Below are 22070 nucleotides of genomic sequence, written 5' to 3'. Positions count from 1 at the left end.
TATTTTCAAATTACAACCCCCATTGGATACTTTTTGAATTAGAAATAAGACACATCATGCACACACACACACACACTCACACCCACAATAGCCCATCTGAAATCTTTTGTGTTGCTTTAATGTGGTAAAATTTTGTTCATATCTAAAATCTTCTGTGTTACTTTAACATATTAAAATTTTGTTCCTTTCTAAGCAGTGATTTTTAAATGTCAAAGCAATATAATTCATGGAAAGAGAAATCACTTATAGTTACTACCTTAACAAATTTTTGCATGAGATTTAGGTTACAGAAGTTTTATTGTTTTTGCACTGAGTTTCCTCACTTCGATTTCCGAAAATGTATTTTGTGCATTTTACATTCACTAAAAGTACACTTTGGGAGTTCACTCTAATATTTGGAGCTTATTCCCTACAGACACATTCTTTGAACATTCTATGCAGAAAGGATTTGATTGTTCATATTGTGTGTTATCTTTTTCTTGATCCTATTACTCTGGCCTGTACAGGCATTCAGTGGAACCCATGGAGAGAGTACAGACAGCTGACTGGATGAAGAAGACATTGGGGGAAAAAACTCCCATTGTTTAGATTTCTGTCAGAGGATATAAGAATACTTAATTTCTTTTATCTCTAGGGCTTTCATTATCATTTAAATTTCATTTTACATTAATTGATCAGGGATTAGTAAAGCCATTATGCAGAAATTAGAATAAGACAAGCCAGATGGAATGAATAATTCATGAAGTCCAATTACGTTTTATTTCTGGTGTACTTTCAAACTTGCCTCTGACTTCTGTGCTATTTTGATGTGACAATATTCACTGGAAATCAAGAGTGCCATTTTAATTTATTGTATCCCTCTGGAGTGGAAGCATTTGTATGCAGTGGGGGTATGCTAACACATCCCCCCCCAGAACATCAATTTTAGGGATCTTGGAAATACTGGGTGATCTAGAAAATAGGGTTCATTTTTCTATGGAGGTTCACGGCCACAGCAATGAGCCACACTAGCCTACCTGATTTGGGTGAACTGTCCCCAAGTAGAGAGACTAGTTTCCTAGGATCGCGAACTTTTCACCTCCTGGAAGAGCTGCAATTCCCTTTAAAAAATATTTGTCCCCATTCCTGCCGCGGAGGAACCGTCAAAATATGAATTTGGCCTGGAGTTGGGCTGGAGGCAGCCGCGGCCGTTGCAGCTACAGAAGAGGGCCACGAGGTGGCAGGGGCCGCCTTCCTTGCAAAGCGCTCGGGGCGGCCGGACCGCCGGGGCTTCTCGGAGCCTCCCCGCGAGTCTGAGCCCCGCAGACCACGGCCGCCGGGGTTGAGGCTCCCGGCGTCTCGCGAAGCGCTGCCCGGCGAGCATTCCCAACTCATGGGCAGCCCCGGCCACCTGTCCGGAATGTCTCGTGCGGCCGTGTCTGAAACCGCCTCCACCACCACCCCACCCCCCACGCCGTCCCGGCCCCCAGCCCCTTCAGAGGCTTCACCCCCTCTCTTCCCCACCCCCCCCGGTATTTATTTATGCCACTGGACAGTTCTAGTCACATTAAAGCTCCGGTGCACCTTCTCAAGGACTTTCATCTCGGGAAGTTTTATGACACTTGGTGAATGTGCAAAGTTTTTAATTAGGCTCTCTAGACAGCCCGAGGCAGCAGCAGCGCCACAAAGTCTTCACGGTCTCTCTGCTTTACAGCACAACAAGCCGCTCTACTCCTTTGAAGACAATGCAGACTATGTGTACGATGTCATGTGGTCCCCCGTGCACCCCGCGCTCTTTGCCTGCGTGGACGGGATGGGGCGCTTGGACCTCTGGAACCTCAACAATGACACGGAGGTGAGCGGCGGCTCAGGCGCCCGGGCCGCAGGGCGGGGGAGGGGGGGGCGCCGTCGCCGCTCGCGGTGTCTTTCTCCAAAACGGGCCGCTTTTTTGGACAGACCCTCCAATGGCAGCAGGGCTGCCGGCCGGCCCCCCATTCTTGACTGCCCCGAGGGGAATTGGCAGATGCACTGGCCGAGAGATCCCTTAATCTCCCTTCGGCCCTAAACTGTGGCAGAGCCTGGACAATTAACGACCCCTCTTTTTGCAGAGAGCAAAATGATACGTGTCCACGCCTTTCCCCACGGGGAAGGACACACAGGCTTTTTTTCAGGGCCGTGTTGAAATAACTTCATTGGCAAACACTTGGAAGAGTAAGCTTTTGTGGATGCCGATTTTAGATTGAGCTTTTAAAAAGGGCTATCTGTCAGTGTTTGCTATTTGCACGATTTTGTGTTTTGAATACATAAAAGATGATTCTGTTGAATATTTTATGTTTAGCTCTTTTTATCCATTTGATTTTTACCAAGGTAAATATTCCTTGTGTAAGATATGGAACTCAAAGGCAGGTTGTAACAATAGTTTCTAACTTTGAACATGTATCTCAAACTCAGTATTTAAAAAAGATTTTAACATGTTCACATTTAAACTAGCACACAAGTGAAAAAAAAATGCCCATTTTTTTTAAAAAAGCAGTTGATTAAATAAACATTCTGTTTTAAAAGCGTGCTATAAAAATTTATATTTTAAAAATTATGCTATGTGCATTGTTCCTTTTTTCCACTCTCTCAAAATTATTGAGGTGCTAATTCAGCTACTCTTTTTTTTTTTCTTTTGTTTTGATTTGGGGAGCTTAACCTAAATATTAAATGCCCTTCAATTTTATCAAATAAAATAGTCTCTGCCTCATTCCCTGGTTTCTGATTAGGTGAAGTCCTCCATAAATAAGAATGGACAGGTAAGAGGAACAAGTGGTGCAAACTATATGTCAATTGGAGAACAACAGAAAGGTCTTTTGAAGTGTTCTGAGCAGGAAACAGCTCAGCCTTTTTAATTAGGAAGCCCACAGCTGGAGGACATGAGGAGGAGTGGACTCCCTAGTATTTGTGTGTGTGTGTGGGAGGGGGCAGGGAAATATTCTTCAGGTGTTATTATCGAGTCATGGCATCTTCAAGGACATAGACACCTATCTTTTAAAAACCTTTCAATTTAAGCCTGTTTCTCCTTTTAGCTATAAGAACTATATGACAAAGATAAGAGTTATGTAATGAAGTATCTTTGAAAATAATCAAAAGGCATGAATACGTGAAATGCCCATCATTTTGGATGTTGAAATGTTTATAACTTTATTGCTTTTAATACCATGACGTTATTACCCTACATTTGTAAGGTTTCCCAAAGTCTTTCATCACTGCTGATTAAAATCATATTGCTTCTCTTTGCTAAGAAACTCACTTAAAGCAACCCCAAAATCACCATTTCCTAGATTGACTTAGGAGACCTCTGTATTAGAAATCAGGCTTACTTGAGGTGATGTTTAGGTGATAGGCAACTACAATGCATAGGAAGGGACTGAATGTTGCATAAATTCCTTAATAATTCCTATGTAACTGGGTTTGTTTTTTTTTTTTCCAGTCTGTTTTTTAGGTAAAATGAAAGTAATACTTCAACATTGCCAAATGTAATTTTTTCCCTTCTCTTTCTTTAGGTATCAAGAGATATCCACATGAGAGTTTTATAGCTAAACACTTTTAAAAAAATCAATATTGGTCATACAAACTGCTTAGTTTTGTGGTAAACATAGCTCTGCTTTCACAATAATAGTAGAGAGATATTAAGTCTGACTTAAATCCAGTAGTGAACTGAACACTTTTAAAAATCTTAAAATAATTTTTGCCTCCTAGCAATTTGAACAAGATTTTTCAAATATTTTTCAGACTAAGAATTTGATTTGTTAAAAAAAAAAAACAAAAACTAAATTCCCAATGCAGCAGTGTGTTTTGTTGTTATTGTACAAATTACAATGTTTTAGAGCAAGTTATCCCTATGCAAGGATAGTTCACATTTATCTACCTCAGTATTACCAATTGCTACTGCTTAATCTAATAATTTATGCTATATATATATGTATCTTGTCTTTGTAATTAAAGTGACTGAGTCATGAAGACTGTAAAAATATTTGCAAAACCAAAGAGAAAGAGACAGAAAATACATGAATTATTTTTACTATAGATTCATCAATTTTGAAAGACCATTACTGACCAAATTAATAGAAATATATTTTGCAATTCCTTCATGCATTCATTAATTATTAGCACATAATATAGACTGTGATAGTTTTTCTACTATTTATAATATCCATGAAAAGACAGTATTTTAAAAGGTTTAAAATATTGTGTCAGTTTTCTATAGTACTTACATTCCAAATAAATAAAATTCTTAAAACTGTATTAGGCATTATTTTAAATGTTGAAAGATCACCTTCTTTTGAGAATTTTTTGTTATATTTATATTAAGATTAAACATTTTATTTACTTTTTAAGATTGCTCATAGATAAAATCTGATATTGAATAGAATTAGGTAGGGATTCTGTATGATTCTTCTAAATTATGGTGTTAAAAATTAGCTCTGAAGACTGTAGCTGAATCACAGATTTGTTTTCTGAGCAGCACACTAATAATAAAGTGTATTGACAGAATTATGGTCCATCTAAATTCACATTGTTTCAGCCTTTGAAAGGTTTGGTTAAAAATTCAGACTCTGGCCTGCACAGCAGGCACCTTTATTGTAGAAATTGTATATTTTTAAAAAATAAATGAGCCAAGGACTTTTAGGAGTTTTTTTGTTCACAATTGACATACAGTGATTTAAGCGGGTGAAAGAATTTTTATTGATTTTAAGATTAAGTTTAAACATAGATTCTTACATATGATGGAGTTTTTATTGCTATTTTAAAGATAGGTATTGAGTCAATAATTTCGTATAAACAGATGGCTTCAATTCTCTGAATAACAGAATGCCAGGCGTGCTAAGTCACAGTACATGTTGTGTTCCCATCCTAATGCGACATGTTTATTAGACACAGGTCTTAAACAGTGGTATGAGATGATCTTGGTGGCCCCTTTTTCACCATTTTTTTGTTGTTGTTGTTTTAACATTTACCTTTTTCTTTCTTAATGGGATGTTGTTGTCATTTCCTATTCAACATTCTTATAGAAGGCTCAAGAGATCTGATCTTCCAACCTTAAAAATAAGGTTACCTTGAAAACAAGAGTTTACACAAGGAATGATGGAAAAGAGGTAGACATACTAAAATTTCATTTTATAAATACTAAGCTTCTTATAACAAATATCATAGGTTCCATTCCAGCACCTCTAGTTCATTGTAATTATTACAATTATTAGTGTTTTTAGGTTTGGGGTGTTTATAAAGGAGATATAAGGCATTTTCTAAGACTGGGTGGCTACATTCTATCAAGATACCACCCTGGGGATGTTGTCAAAATTATGGATTGCCTGCCACACCACACCCTGGTACTGCCAGGGGAAAGAAAACAGAAAAAAAAAGAAAGAGAGAGAGAGAGAGAGAGAGAGAGAGAGGAGAGAGAGAGAGGAGAGAGAGAGAGGAGAGAGAGAGAGAGAGAAAGAGAGAGAGAGAGAGAGAGAGAGAGAGAGAAAGAAAGAAAGAAAGAAAGAAAGAAAGAAAGAAAGAAAGAAAGAAAGAAAGAAAGAAAGAAAGAAAGAAAGAAAGGAGAATTTGAGGTTTTTGAAGTTTTTTACCTCCATGCCTTCTTTTCTTCTTCTGATCATTTCCTCCCCATGAGGTTTTGAAGGATCAATACATATGTTAATTTTTTCCCTGAAGACTCATATTCCCTGAAGACTTTTATTCCACCATACACCTCTCTTTCTGCCTTTTCTAATATCCTTAATTTTGATAAATCCTGAAATCTATTAATCCGTAAAGCATGACCTGATGGTGAAGTATCCTATTTAGCTGCTGTTTGTATGTTGGCTGTACACCTGGCATAATCCAAAGAAATATTTATGTCACTCACTGCCCAGTGACTGTGGAAAAAAGACTCTCCCTCCTCTCCTTTTTTGTGAAAATGTCTCTTCTCTCTACCCCTTAATTCAGTGGAGCATATGATTTAAGAACAATGAATCCTTTTCACCCCTGCACAAGGGATGTATATTACTTCATGCACATGAAGCAGTGGTGACTCATGCAGTTAAACTTATCACTGTCAATTCGTATATTTAAATTTGTATTCAGAGATTCTTTTTTCCTGCTGTAACCTTTTTGGCAGGTTCCAACAGCAAGTGTGGCCATTGAGGGGGCGTCTGCCCTAAACCGTGTTCGTTGGGCTCAAGCTGGCAAGGAAGTTGCTGTTGGAGACTCAGAAGGCCGGATTTGGATCTACGATGTTGGAGAGGTACTTGTTTGTTTGTGCTGTTGTTTTGACGTGCGTATCTACTTTAAAGACCTAGTGAAATTATTGACAAGACCTTGTGGGCCACAAGAACCCTCTCTAGTGTGTTTGCAAATTTCCACTGACTTCAGCGGGAGTTTGGTGAGACTTCCTTAGGGCCTAATTTGATCTTCTGTCTCCACGCACAGGACACTTTAGTTAATGATCCAAGGCTCGTTTTAGAGTGTTGCAGAATTCTCAACTGTCTTGTGATGAAACATGGACTTCCCACCAATTTCATGAGAATGAAAAGTGTGTCAAATTTACCATGCTAAAACTGAATTTGGAATTTGTTACTTACTTGAAAAGTCAAGTTTTAGCTAGTGTGCTCAATTAAAATGTATACTATTTCTCTTTAATTAAAGTCTAGCCAATTAAGAAAACTGAGATTAATCATCATTTTGTACCATTTTCATGATATTTAAAGTTATTATGTGAGATATATATCTCTATGGTATGTTTTATAACATGATATGTAAGGTATTCTTGAATATCATGGCAGTTGTCAAAGAAAAAGAAACCTACATCTGTATTTCTGACAGATCTTGAATTTTTATACTATATTTAATATTACATTATCATTAATTATACTTAAGCTTATCTGTTTACTTTTACTATATGAGAACGTGTTGACAAAAGCCTTCATTTCTGGTGAGCTTAAAGTATTTTTTCCTTAAAGACAAAGAAAATATTGAACTTTCAAGTGTTATGCTATACAATGCTATTTTGGCATAACATGAATCTAACATTTGCATTCCAGGGGCAAAATATACCACATTTGTATGCATGGCATCCTAGACTTAGAAAGGACTCTGTGAGTGCCTGGTGGATGGGTTTAGCTGATCACTCTGAGAAGGGTTCTTTATGGTTTCATCAATCAGCGTTCTATAAATTTGGCAATCCTAGATGGGTTGTTCTACAATGGAACTTTTGATGACATATTATATACTGCTATATAGTACAGTTGATTATGTTGAAACAAGCTAGCTGGTGTTTTAAAATTCAGCCAGGGACTGAAACTGAGTGACTTTAGAGATGGGAGTTTTCTATTCTGGATGCACAATTCTAAGTTTAAAACCAATTTCTTGGTTTTACTGCATGTTATCTATTTCATTAGACACCCCCTTGACTACTCCTGATGCCACAAGCAGGGTCCTTACAACAGTGACAAAGACTCTGTTAATATATTGACCCCAATGGTAAGGGTCTGGTGACTATTAACTTAGTTTAGAGTATTTGGGAAAAAGAATACCCTCTGAGTCAGAGATACTACCAATAGTTTAACTGCAGTATTTTCTTCAATGAGCATTCTTTATGTTTAATGTATCTTTCTCATGGTCTTTATCAAAATAAAACTATTAAACAGCCATAACAAAAACACATATTCTTTATCAGGCCATTCCCTAAAAGATCAAAGACAGCAAAGGAGAATGTAGAAAAATAAACAAGATTTCTTTCCTTTTCTTGCTTGCTTTTTCCTGTCTTTAGCTGGTTTACAACAAGTATGATTGTGGGAGAGAAATAGACATAAAGATGTGCTCAGAGATGAAATGGCAGAAAATAGATAAAATTTAAAAACTCTTTTCTCTACCTCCCTTACATATGCATTATGCCCCGTCACATTCTTAGGATTATATGCAACGTTAATTATTTCAACCCTCTTTTTTGTGTTCCAAGAACACTGAAAAATAGAATAGTTTAAAAATCTAGTTTTTTTAAAAAAGGGCTTTTTGAGAAATCTTTGTTAACTTTAATATTATATACGTACATACATACACATGCATACACATACATTCACATATACCATCTCTGTGCAATAAGGAAACACAATGTGACATATATACAGAATTCTCTGCAATAAAGTGATTTTATAGCTTATGGGCAGAGTTACTTGAATATGACTCATATCTTGGGAGTCTATGTGATTTTACAAAAGTTGCTTTGGCTGATATGTGGCTGCTAAAATTTCTTTCTAGGATGCTATCATCATTTCTAAATTGTAAAGTGTTGTTATACTCATATTTCTACTATCGCACTGGCAGGTCAGGCTGGTTTTCATTTTTGCGTTATTGCCCTTACTTTTCTAAGTGATATTACAGACTATAGAAATGTCTGCAACTATAGGCCAGTCTCGCCTATTGTCTGGAGTCTAGACAGCTATAGAAAAATCTCTGTGACATATAATAGGCCAAACAATTTGTAGGGTTGTTTATCCCTACAAATTCACTACCAAGAGAAAAAAAAAAAAAAAAGGATATACTGTTTTATTGAGAGTAGGTAATATTACAATCTTCTAGCCCTTCACTGAATGACCAAAAAATCAGGATAGGTTTATACACTTGAACAATTCTCTCTGTATTGTTTGATCATATACAAAGCAAACTCAGAAAAACTCATACTTAACAAAATAATTTTATCTTAACTGTAGTTTTTTCCTAAGTATTTCTGTAAGGCATATATTTGGGGGAGGGGGGAAGGGTGCTCTTCTATTTCTCATTTCTCACCTCTATGCCTTATTCTAAATCACTGAAGACTGAGTCTGTCAAGACACCATGTTAGTAAAAGGGAAAAAATAACTTCCCTATAGCTGAGGCTTAGCACGGCCCATTTCTGAGAGAAGGTACATCCCTTCAAAGGCAAATGCTGCCATTATTGTAATTACTGTAGTATTGTTCACCAGCCTAGAACTGACACAGCATAACTGTGCTTAGAAGAGAAGGGCACCCTAGTGCTTCTCCAGCCTTCCAAATCACCTAAACTGCTGAAAACCAGATGGAAAGTGCCTTCATGGCAAGCTGGCCCATTTGGAATTAGAGGTCAAATCTAAGGCTGGTGCATGACTGACGAGAGGGAAGTTGTGTGAGCAGGAAGCGATTTAAGAAGAATAGAATATGGCATTGAGGACCAAATTGCCAGTAGGCTGTGCCACCATTGTAAGTATTTCAAATTGGTTCTCTGGTCCTTGTTAAAACTGACCTCCTTACCAGGGTCATGCTGGCCTTTGGATGGAACACCTTGCCGTATGGTACCCTCTAGCAAGAAGATGAAACACTTCTAGATGAGCCATGTAATAGAGTCTGTAGAAAAAAAGTAAGTGATAGTTTTTGGAGGGCACCATGTTGTTTCATTTTCCTCAGTACGTTGAATCGATGTCTGTAGGAAGACATCTCCCGTTCATTCTCCCAGCGTTGACTTGACTGAGACCTCGTTAGGCTGGAGAGGAAGGAAGGGCAGCAGGCTCTCTTGGCCAAGGCCCTATTCCACAAGGGAGGCTGGCTCCCCAGGTGTATGACCTGTGCAGCCACAGGGGACCTTGTGCTTAGGGGAGCCCTGGGCTTGGGTTAATGCTTTGCTGTCATTGTCTTGCAATTGTTAAAAATTTTTCAACAAAAGGCTCCACATTTTCGTTTCTCACTGGGGCCTTCCAATCACATAGCCGCCCCTGTCCATGAGATTACTGCTCTTAATGCCGCTCACAAGGTAAATCGGAAATGAAAAATTGGGGCCTTAACCTAGATCATTGGGAAGAAGAAGAAATCTCTAGAAATGTGGTTAGATGTAGTACATGCTGTATAAAACTATTTTAAAATGCCAAATGAGAACAGCAACGATTCTACATTATAAACATCATGAGGCTCATAAAAATAGACGTGAAGCCATAGTAGAGATTGTAATTCACCCCCTCATAGCCCTATGTTGATCATTTTAATTGTAATTTTAACTGAAAATATAATATAATTGGGGGGAAGATCTCTGTGACGCCTACTCCACTTGGGGTGGAGTGAGACAGGGTTTCTCTGTCCATGCCATTGTCACGAACTCCCTGAAGATAGACTTCTGCGACTACCAACAGAGACGTCCCCATTCAGTCCCAGGTAGACTTGCCTTCCTGTGGGACCTGGCACTCAGTGAGAAGGGCACTGCAGAAAGTGACTCTGGTGTCACCAGTCACTAACAATCATCTGCCTCATCTCCTGTCCCAGCTGAGGCTGCAGCTGCCGCAGGGAGTCCCAGCACAGTGGCCCTAAGACCATGCCCTCCTCTATTATGTACAATTATCCTCCATGACTTTTACCATGATGGCAGAGAGCTGTAGCTGGAACCCCAATTTACTGATGCAATTTATTATGAACTTCTGAAGGGGTAAACAGAGGATTGTGTATGCACTCACTGAAATCACCAGATTGAGCTTGTCCATCTACCCCTTTTTCTTTTCTTTTTGTTACATTTAAATGGCAAAGGTATGAGTAATGTTTCAGGGCCTATGAGTCAAGAGGTAAAATAGAAAACAGCAATGTTTTCAGGTAGGCCACATGATGCTGTGTTTATATAGCACACATTTTTGGTTGTTTGATTTCAGGATTATATCTGGAGAATGTACACATTTATTTTCACAGATAGGGGTCTATTTTCTTTGCAGAGCAGGTGCTTAACTCTCATTAGCATAAATGGAAGTTATTCAAATCCCACAAAAGACAGGGAAGACCCCTTTTATTATTTGGTTGTAATTTTTACTCTAGTTGTGCATTCAAAAGTTACTTAAATAGACAGTGGTTGCGTGCCCCATTTAAATTTTCTGAGATCCAAAATGAAACATGACCCTAGCTCTTGAATAAGTTTTGAGAAATCTCCAAACTGTGGAATGCAATCTATTTTGGCTTATGGGTGGGATCCCATTCAATTAAGGGAAACATGGGTAAGATAATAAGTCATAAATGAACTATAAATATACCTGAAAAAGAGAGAGAGCTGTTAATCATTGTTGGGTTTTTTTTTTCCAAATGATGTGTGGACACACATTTTAAAGAATTGAAATTAAAACTCACTCCCTGCTGTGGCCTCTTACTGAAGAGCAACCTTTCCTCTGTATACAGAGCCCATATTAACAGCGCATGGGCCAGTGCGTATAGAATTATGCACGTGCCCTGATGATTGATAGTCAGCTATCTACCTGTCTTTCTTGCAGATGTGTTTTGTAGAAAGCCCGCTGCCATTGTTAAGGCTTCAGTGCTGTCACAAAGATGTGGCTGTCATAAATATCCCCTAACAACTATGTTTGCTGCTTATCTGAATTAGTTAGAATGCTGTTTGCAGCTCCAGTTTTGAAAGAAGCAGTTTATTTTCCACCTCCTATTATTTCTTTTTCCATTAACCTCTTCCAGGGAACATTTTGTTTTCAGTCGTGATAAATACACATAGGTTTCAAATCCCTGATTATATTTTTACAGTGGCCCAGTGATAAAATTCCAAAATCACTTTCGGCTTAAAGTGGGATTTGAAAAATAAAATGGCAACTTGAAAACTATCATTTGAGAGATGGATAAATCTTATTGCCCTAGCTGTATTTATTTAGTATGCTGTTCACTAATTACCTAAGAAAACATGCATTTATCTTTATATTTTAATTTTAAATTTTAGCTCTTTGGTAGCATTTCAAATAACTTGTTTGATATGACTATTTTGGGGCCAAAAGAATAGTAGCCATTTTATTACATATTTCAATACATATAATACATTTGACATTAGTTAATATACTAAAAGGGCCTTGAAAAATTCTTGAAAAGGAAAAATGCAGGTTAATATGAGAGATCAGATGTAACGATTAAAAAAGTAAAGCATGAATTTAAATGTTCATTGGAATATATTTTAAAGCTGAAATGAAAAATTAAAGTCAAAAGTTTATTTGTAATCCCAGCAGGAAAAATGACCTAGTAATATACTTTAGAATGATGGCCAAGGTATTATACATAAGAACTGTTAATAAGTGCCTAAACGGTTTTCATAGCTAGCAAGAATAAGAATAAAAGCAAAGAGATTCAATGAGCCATTTTTCTTGCACTTTAAATAGCAGTTCGATGTAGTAGCATCTGATAAAACTGGAAGTGCTGGGAGTTCAAAAGGGCTTGAGTGACACAAAATAAGTATAATACAATTATGATTTTTAAGTGGGTCACACTTAGGCAATAATTATTTACTTCGTAGAACTAATTCGCGTGTTTCCAGTAGTATAGAGCCCACATCAATTCTCCTTAAGAAGCCTGTGCCTTGATTCTAAAAATAACTCTCGTCCTTCTGGAAAGGGGTGTGCAGAACACAAAATTGAAAGTTAAAGTGAGATTGGGGTGGCGGTTAATTCAAGCAAGAGTTCCTTAATGAAAAAGAACCGCATTTGAAATCAGCCAGTTTAATTGTTGTGCTGCATAAAGGCTGTTGTCCCCTGCTCAAGGCAAACCTGATTGCAAGGCTAAGCTGTGGCAGCGTCCAGATGAGCAGAGTTGGTCTCAGCCTAGCAACGTCCATTTGTGATCGTCCAGAACACTTGTGTTTCTCATTAAGTGAGTGTGGCCATAACTTGGTAGATTCTTGAAGGCCTTTGCAAGTACTGGCGTATTCTTCAGTGGATAAACAGTATTATTTTCTGTAGCCGATGCTAAACACTTCCTCTGGTTTACCCTCGATGGAAAAGAAAAGACTTAGGCATAAACTCTTCCATGACGCCAAACATCCAGGTAAAAGCTGAAAATTCAAATACCTGATCTTGTCTATAATCTCTAGACAGTTGATTACATAGGAACAGAACATTGACATTTTCAACTGGACTTTTCAGTTTTTACCTGAATTTTCAGTGTGATAGCCACAAGACTGTGGAGTTAAATCTAAGAGCACAAAAGCATATTTGTATTGGGGTGCTAACAAACTTAATTACATAAAATAAGCCACTTCAAAATAACATATTAATTCATTTCTAGGTCATAATAAATTATTGTGTATTTGAAATAAAATAATTTGGGTAAAACATATGACTTTAATTTTAGCGTTAACTTCATTTCTTCTAGGAAAAGTGCTTAATTTAAAAAATAAAAGAAAAGGCACTATTAATTCCAATTAATGCTATAATTATTCATCTTAAAGTGAATGTAGTATCAGTGGCTTTCATTTTGGTAATTATGTATGTAAAAGACCGTGATTGCACTAATTATTATATAAATAGTGTGCTTATTCAGGTAGCATTAGTATATGAAAATGGACTTATAGGATTAATATCTTCTCAAGGAAATTGTTTTTCTGAATTGATAGGAAAATACTTATGACTTTTATGTATTATGGAATAGTTGATTAAATAAAAAGAAAGCCCTAATATCTAATTTTATAAAAACTAAATTAATGTGTGCATAGTAATTTGCAAAATTCAATGAAATTCATATATTCTCATTTTGGTGATAATTGGCCCATGAATATAAACCTTCTGAAACAAGAACCAGTTTGTATAATTAATCATTTTTATGATTCTTCTTTGGTTTCAAACTGTCATCTTCAATAGCAGTTTAGATTCTAAAGCAGTTGTTAATTATAGTGTTAATTTTTTCATGGCTGACAAAATTGTGTTTAGTTTTAGAATTTCAAAACTGCTAAGTTTATCTTGAAAAATTGCTGCTTAGAACATTAGCCTCAAATCACAGTTTAAAAGCAGAGTGTGAAGTTTCTCTAATCATCTGTGAATCTAGGTTAACCCTGACCTGTATAGAAATGGAGTTCTTACATGAGTATGTGTGCTACAATTGGCATCTTTAAAATATAATATGCAATAAAATATCTGCTTATGCATGTTTTCTGTGTAAATGTTCATATGCCATGTAGGTTGGACTTGCAAAGTAAGTCAGTGAATGAATCATTATATTTCACTATTAAGAAGAGTTCACATGAAATTTTGAGAATGCCAACAATCATGACATCTTTTAAATAGTAAAACATGAAATACTGATCATGTAAAGTAGGCGTCCTCAAACTACAGCCCATGGGCCACATGGGAGTATTTTCGCCCGTTTGTTTTTTCACTTCAAAATAAGATATGTGCAGTGTGCATAGGAATTTGTTCATAGTTTTTTTTAAACTATAGTCTGGCCCTCCAACGGTCTTAGGGACAGTGAACTGGCCCTCTGTTTAAAAAGTTTGAGGACCCCTGATGTAAAGAATACTTAATCTTCTAACATTGTAGAAGAAATTTTGCACAATTACTTTTTTTTTTTATTTCGGCATATTATGGGGGTACAGATTTTAAGGTTTCAATAAATGCCCATTTCCCCCCCTCCCCCCAAAAGTCTGGGTCTCCATCATGACCATCCCCCAGATGGTGCACATCTCACTCATTATGTATGTATATACCCGCCCCCTCCCCCCTCCCACCTGCCCAATACCCTATTACTGTAGTACCTATGTGTCCACTTAGGTGCTACTCAGTTAATACCAGTTTGCTGGAGAATATATCTGGTGCTTGTTTCTCCATTCTTGGGATACTTCACTTAGTAGTATGGGTTCCAGCTCTAACCAGGAAAATATAAGATTGCACAATTACTTTTAAGCTTGTAGGTAAAACTGATCGGTGGCCCCTTCCTAAGACCTTTCTCCTAATGGCCAACCGAGAGTTTCTCAATATTTCTATTAAATCTTTCATGTTTATTGGTCTCAGTATTAAGATCCCTTAGAAAGAGAACATAATGAAAAAAATTTTGATAAATAAATAAGAAAGTGAACACCTTCTAATATCATAAAGACCAGCTATCCTTTTGACAGAAAAAAAAAAAAAATTCGGGTTGGCAACCCTCCTTTGGTTATCCCGTTCCTCAGTAGGTTCTTTCTAACCTTTGGAGCGCCACTTCCACAGAAATCTACACAAAGTGGATACTCAACAGCTATCTGATAGAACAGGATAACCCAGTCTAGCATAATGCCTGGCACATAATAGGCACTCAGTTAATACTTGGTGGGTGGAATGAATGATTCATGTGTGAAAATTTGAGGAAAAATTAAGGGAAAGCTTAATTGTATAAAGCATTTAAGATGCAGCCTCCAAGTTGGCTCCAGAATGATGGACAGGAAAAAATTTAGTTCACTATATTGGCACAGAAAAGGATATTTAGAAAATATGTTTAGAAAGGAGTGCTTATCCTTCTTCTGCAGTCTCTGTCCCAGTTTCCCTCCCCTCCTGTGCTTTTAAAAGTGAGCAATTGGCCACTAGTGTAATGAAAGTATAACAGTTGATTCAAACAGTTGTCAAACCACTGGAAAAATGCTTCCTTTTCATTGTGCTTTTTTTGGACACTATAGATATGGTAAATCATGAACTGCGTTATAAAAATACCTCTTTTGTGCCCAAACATTCAGTAGGAGGGAATGACATTTCTTTTATTACCTTGGTAAATGTTTTTAAGGTGTTTAGCAATAAGCCTTCTTTTTGTCAAAACTGCTTAGACACAGTGGTTGCTAAGAATTTATTAGAAAAACCTATCGTTAATAATATCAGGAAGAGAAAGGATATATGTTTAGTCAGCTAATATGACAGATCCACTTGAGTCGGACATGCTTTCTCTTTTTCCTGCCATTTTCTTGATCTTTTGTGTTATGGAAAAAGAAGTAATTGACGTTTAGAAAGTTTATTTTCCATTATTGCCCATTGGCCAATGTTTTTAGCATTTTCTCCATCTTTTGGACAGAGAAATGGATTGTTCCAAATAGTAGGGGTGAAAAAATAATGCTAAAAGATCTCCAAAGAAAGATGTTGATAAGATTTTAATACAAATGTGAGCAAGGCCATCCATCTTTAGGCCTCAGTAAATTAACTCTTTCTTCTTCAGCTGTTTGTTGGGGTTTTTTTCCCACCACTGGTAAAAACCTTCAGCATTTTGTCATGCTTCCTATAATGCTCAATTTTAACATGAAAAAGAATATTTTTGCAATGCTAATCTCTTAAGATAGCATTTAAAATAAATGGTTTCCTTCCATATTTGCTGGCTTATTGAAATTGATATAGACCCATATTTGTTACTATTTACTTTGACTTTTATGTTCTTCTTTTATTTCTTTCCTTAATTAGGTGGTAATGGATTTTTTTAAAAGTGTTGTTCTAAGAAACGTGCAGTAAAAATAAACCACTCATTTAAGGATACAGGGAAGAGACCTTCAGCGGGGAGGTCTCGGGCTTCGCCGGCGGATGAGGGTTGTCTTAGATGGGATTTTCAGATAAAAAGAAATTCAAAAATAGTCAGATATCATCCAACTTTGATAGGTTAGAATGCTACTAAATTTCACAGAAATTTTAACCAGTTGACTGGTAATAGCAGACTCTGCAGAGCAGAGACTAATGTAAGTCTTGACTTTTTCAACTTCTCTGGAACTGCTCTAAATACTAAATTACACACAGTGTATCTTTCTGTGGTAGAACTCTGTAGTAGTATACTTACACCCTCTGTATACTACATTCCGGCTTGGAATTCTGGCCCGTGGTTTCATCCACTGTTAGCAGTGATGCTAGACTCTCCTGAGAGTTAAATACAGTGGAGCTGTATTTACGCGAAGCGGGTATGCTTGCTCGTTCAGTGGGTGTTTCGTTGCTCATTACCTCCCACTTTGCTTCCATCTGTGTGTGTGGCAGAGGGAATTGTCCTAAAAAACACAGGCTTCCTCTGAACACAAATGCGTATTTGTATACCAGTAAGTCAACAATCTCCTGAATTTGGGTGCTATTATAATTGTACTTTTTGAAAAAGCTTTGAGAGCTTAGAGGGATTTAGCAGTCGTTCTGTGAAAACCGGCGTACATTTCCCTGGTTTCTGTAAAGCATGAAAAATAATGTGTATTAAAGTGGAAAGATAATTTGTAAGATATCTTTTGAACAGAAAACTTTTTTTATTTTTTTAGATTAATACAAGAGATGAATTGCCGCGTATCTGTTTGGAATCAGTGGTTAACAAAATAGTCCCACACGCTTTTGTTTAATGCTGATGAACCACACACATCCATGGAATATTTCTCTTGAAACCTAGAGTCCTGCTCACTTAATTTGTTTGCCATGCTTAATGTATCTGAGAAACCAAACTGAAATTACTGAGTGCTTTTCTAATGTCTTAATTATCCAAGATTTCTTTAAAAAAAAAACTAAATTAAGCAATGCCCAAGACAGATATTTTTACCATAAAAAATATTGCACTGGGCTGGTAGAAGTTACTGCAGAGAATGCAGCTACTTAAAATCAGCTGCTAGGTACTATAAACCCTTAAAAAATACTAAAAAGTGAGGGAAGTTTGACTGAGGACTTTCAAAATGGTTATTAGCCATGTGCTTATAAAAAGGGACACATGAATGATATTTGTGTGTTTAACCCTGGTTATAAAAAGTTATTTGATTTTTATAACAGCATGCTCAACAGTTACAATTCAGCAGTTACAGATCTTTACAACTTGAGGTAAAAATGTAGAATCCCACAGTAGAAAGTGCCACAACAAGGAAATAGCTGGATTAGGATGTACTGGTCGTATGTGAAAAAATATGTATGAGGATGTCTATATATGGGTGTATGTATGTGTATACTTACAAGGAATGATTATATTTTAACTTTGATTTTTAAATGCACAACAAAAAATAACTCTGACAAAATTTTTCTTATGATCTGAAGGAGCTCTTTCCCTGCCTCCAGCTCATGAAAGTTAGCTGTTATTAAAAGTATGACTATTTAGGAAATAATTTGTGTGAGACTTTAAGGAAAAAAATGTGATAAAATATAAGGTAAACTTATAAAAAAAAAAGCTCAATATAGGTAAAATGAAAATGGAAGAAAGAAAATAAGAAAAAAATTAGAAGAGAGGGGAATAAACATTAAGAAGAAAAAGTAGGAACTTTATTCAGGGTTTATATAGTGTGCCAAGTACTATGCTAAGCTCATTATATTTTTTGTCTTATTTAATATTCATAATAGTTCTAGAAGAGGGGTTTAATAAGTCCTTTCCCGTAAATGATGAAGTAAAGATCAGAGACGTTAAAACCATGCCTTTTCTAAAGACACACAGCAAGTGAGTGGCAAAACTGGGAGAGAAACTATGATCTGGCTGGTGCCTGAGGTAGAAAAAGTCTACCTTTTTCTGTTCTCAAAATGTCATTACTCCACAATCTGTGCCTTCCTTTAAGGTCACGGGATGCCCAGGCAAGACAACCAGTTAGACTGATGAGTTTGGGGTGGGGAGGGGCAGGGTCCACAGGCAGCCACTAGCCCACTCAGCCAGAGAGGAGGGGACAGGTCCAGGATGTGGTCTCAGAAATAGTGCGGGGGCGGGGAACAGGGAGGCTAAAATGATACATTTTCATGAATCTTCCCACAACTTTTGCACTTTTGCTTTTTATTTTTGACCTTTCTCCTCCCAAGAATCTTAGAAGATTAAAAACAATCTTTAGAATCTTTTAGCAGGTGATTCAAAACACATTACTGGCCGCCATTCTGCCCCGGAATGCTGGCATTTCTTAAAAGGGTGAGGCTCCTAACTGCTCCACATCATGGGGTGAAAGTTATGTGGTCTTTAGCAAATCATTTAGCTCCCTGCACTTCCCTTCCCTACCAGTTAGAGAAAGGTCTACACCCTGTTCCTCAACATTCTCACATACCAATCAGAATTAATTCATGAAAAAAAAATTTTTTTGAACCAGAAAAATGCTGTAGAATGGATATGTACGCCTCATACAGATCATTTTTAGGAGCCTGTTCAATTTGACTAACAATTTAAAGAAAAAGAATGCATGGCTATTCCATGATGGACCCATAGTACTTTCTTCACTTAGATTACCTTTCTCATCTCTCCACATCTCTATTAACAGTTAGGTCAGACATCCCATCATCCCCATTTTACAATTGCAGCAATGAGTGCCTGGCCATTGCCAGCAACCGAGATGAGAGTAGGACTTAAGTCTCTTGTCCAAATCTGAGGTTCATTTTACCTCCTCCTTATGGCCAAATTGCTACCTCAAGAACTACCTTTGGCCTTAGTTCCCTCAGCTGTAAAAGTAGGAACATACAGTATTTATAAAAGGTGATTACTCTTAGAGTTAAGATTTTATTATCTCAGGAATCAGAGCCCTGAGTTCTTTTGGCATCAAAATGCTTTATATGGTTAGCAAAAAATTAGAAAACAGTTTCATCTAACAAGGGATGGAGCAGCTATTTGTGAATTCTGTCTATGAAGCAGTGGGACTATCTGAGCCATCCCTAACCTATGATGGGGACTTCAGCAGATAAATCTGAAGGGGGAAAATGTTTCCAAATCCACTTTGATTCAGAACAATACTGGGACATTTTTGAGCCCCTCTTTTATGGTATTTCCTTGATTTAACTACAGACTATTTTCTTCACATTGCTTCTCATATATTTTTTAATTGATTGAAATAATGCATTGCCATAAGAAACATGTGAATCTTTTTCCCTATCGTCAATGTAAATTGTTTGGAAATTATTCTAAACTGTTACATTCAGGGGAAATAAATCCATAGTCATGTTCTAGATTTAGCCTCTAGTGCCTTGATGGAAACTCGAAGAGATGCTAAGGCAATGTTATTAAAATGCCATTTGCTTCCCTGCTACTTGCTTGACACACAACAGATACCAGTAAATGTTACGCTTGTCACTGTAAGAAGGTAAATTTTAGACTGTTCATTTTTGGAACGTTAGTGAAGATTTTTTTTTAAAAAATCTATGCCCGTATTCACACATGTTGATCTACAAAAACATGATCATTAATTTTCATCTGTATTTTGTAGTCATCATATTCCAAAATGATTCGCCACTATATCTTTAATTCAAACACAGTACCTGGCATATAATTGGTGTTCAATCAATGGTGATTGAATAAGTATTGAATACATTTATATGCAAGTTAGGACGAGACAGCAGTCTTATTCTTTAACTCAGAAACATGAACAAAGATTTTTCCTATTTCACGAGTAAGGTATTATTGGATTACAGGTCTCCTAGAGAAAATCTTAAATGCGTTTATGCTCCTTAGCCTTCTTTCTAGCCATTTCTAATCAGAGAGTACTATGTAAGAAGAGCAAGGAATTGCCAAGAATAAAAAGGACAGTTCTGTCCAAACAGATGATGTTTACAGCCATAGATGTAAAGTGGAAAGAGTGGCCTTCCAGTTTTTTAGAACACCTGTTTGGTCTTACCTACAAGTAATTCAAATGCCAAAAATTATTACTTTGGGTGTGGAAATAGCCTGTGAATACACATTCACACATTCAAGCTAAGATTATACTTAAAGTGCTTCCTGATGGTGATATTTAATTCTAAAAATGGGGCAGTCTGCAGTTCACCTTCTAAATCTAACATTACAATCATCTTGGGTTATTTTTAAGTCAACTAGATGAAAAAGTGTAATAGGATGAGGTAGGTAAGTTTATTTCAAGTTTCTAGAAGCAATTGTGTTCTTATCATGTTCCACTGTAGAATTTTTTTGTCAACAAAGCAAATAAATATGTCTGTGAAATTTATGATAGTATAAAGAGGAAAAGACTTGGCAGAACAAATTCTTTTTAAAAAACAAACCAACATTTTGCCAACTTAAATGAAACTTTAGGGAATCAAAAAGAGGACAAGATACATTTAGAATATTGTAAAAGCTTTTGTGAGGACAAATCTGTATTTTTAAGGGCATGTGTTGTATTATAGCACTATTACTCCTACTCCCATTAAAAAGGTCAAATATAGTTAAGTTGCTGGGTTATTTTTGTTTGTTTAGCAGACACATTTATATTTGATAAAATTCATTTTTCGAGGTTAGGTGTGCACTTTTATATAGCATAAATTATTTATGCTGTATCATTAATGCCATATAAATATGCACATCTAACTCTTCAAAAAAGTTATATGTGTAAATGTATATAAAGTATGTAAAGGCATATATTCAAACTTTAATATTCCATAACCTTTCCTAGGGTCATTTCTTAACAATGTTGCCGTTACTACCACATGAAACTATGTAAACACATCTACCTATTTTCTGTTTTAGTATATAGTTTCTATACACTGCTATCAATGAAACATTACAGAAGGCACGGTATATTAACTTAAATTTTCATCATGTTAACCAATAATATAGCTGTCTCCTTGGGAACCAAACTGAGCTCTTTATGAGCAACATACTATGTATTATTAGTTAAGAACTGCTTTTTTCTCCAACATTCAAAGTTATATAAAGTTCTAGGGCACTTTACCTTAGCTTGATTCTCACCTTATATGAGAAAAAGTTATAAATGTGTTATTATGATTTGGCTTTTGTCTCTTCGTGGGCTTTTGTTTTGTTGGTGTTTCTTAGAAGGGCTTGGTCAGCAGTTGGAGGAGGGAAAAGAAATAGTGAACCTATTCTCTTACATAAATGTAATCCGACCCTTTACTCCTTATGCTTTTTGTTAGCTCTTTTGTATCATTTATTTTGGGGGCCTCATTTCCCCAGTGCGGTATTTCCTAAAATTGAAGAGAAAAATAAAGAATAGTGGAATATAGGAAAAGAACTCAGAGTAGGCAAAATGGATTGAGTGTCATTCAATACTATTGTGAACTTGTGTCATTGCCTAAAAAGAAATTTGGATTCATTTCAATAACTAGACAAGAATTTAACCATTCAAAAACTTATTCATCTGACTAAATGAGAATTCTTATTGATACTGCATTTCCCAAAATAAGTTGAAGAGCTTACTTCCCCTACCAGTATATCATTTCCAGAATTATATTCTTGAAACATTTAACCTGAGTACTAGAACACTCACCCAAGGATATACTTTGCATAATGACATTGTCACTCTCCAATTAGTTTTCTTAGATAGTATCTGAGAATATCATCCTTGTAATAAACATTTTAAATTCTATTTGTTTGGCTCTGAGTAATTTTTTAGCTGTAGATGTGATCTCAAAACTTAGATTTATTTGCTTCATTTTTTTTATTTTTAAAAATGTGTATTGCTTGGA

At 36.4% G+C, this 22070-nt stretch overlaps 1 protein-coding gene across 4 annotated transcripts in view; it reads left to right on the top strand.

Moving 5' to 3' along the window:
* Positions 1-22070, top strand: part of DYNC1I1 (dynein cytoplasmic 1 intermediate chain 1) — a 299135-nt gene that overhangs the window by 274959 nt on the left and 2106 nt on the right. For all 4 annotated transcript variants that reach the window (XM_012757075.2, XM_012757068.2, XM_012757076.2 and 1 more), the window contains 2 exons: positions 1694-1834; positions 6128-6253. In XM_012757075.2, coding sequence (XP_012612529.1) covers positions 1694-1834; positions 6128-6253 — 267 coding nt within the window. The remainder of the gene's footprint in view (positions 1-1693; positions 1835-6127; positions 6254-22070) is intronic.

Source organism: Microcebus murinus, chromosome 9, assembly GCF_040939455.1.
Source record: "Microcebus murinus isolate Inina chromosome 9, M.murinus_Inina_mat1.0, whole genome shotgun sequence".
In the NCBI taxonomy this organism is placed as follows: domain Eukaryota; kingdom Metazoa; phylum Chordata; class Mammalia; order Primates; family Cheirogaleidae; genus Microcebus; species Microcebus murinus.
This window is presented reverse-complemented; position numbering and strand designations above follow the sequence as displayed.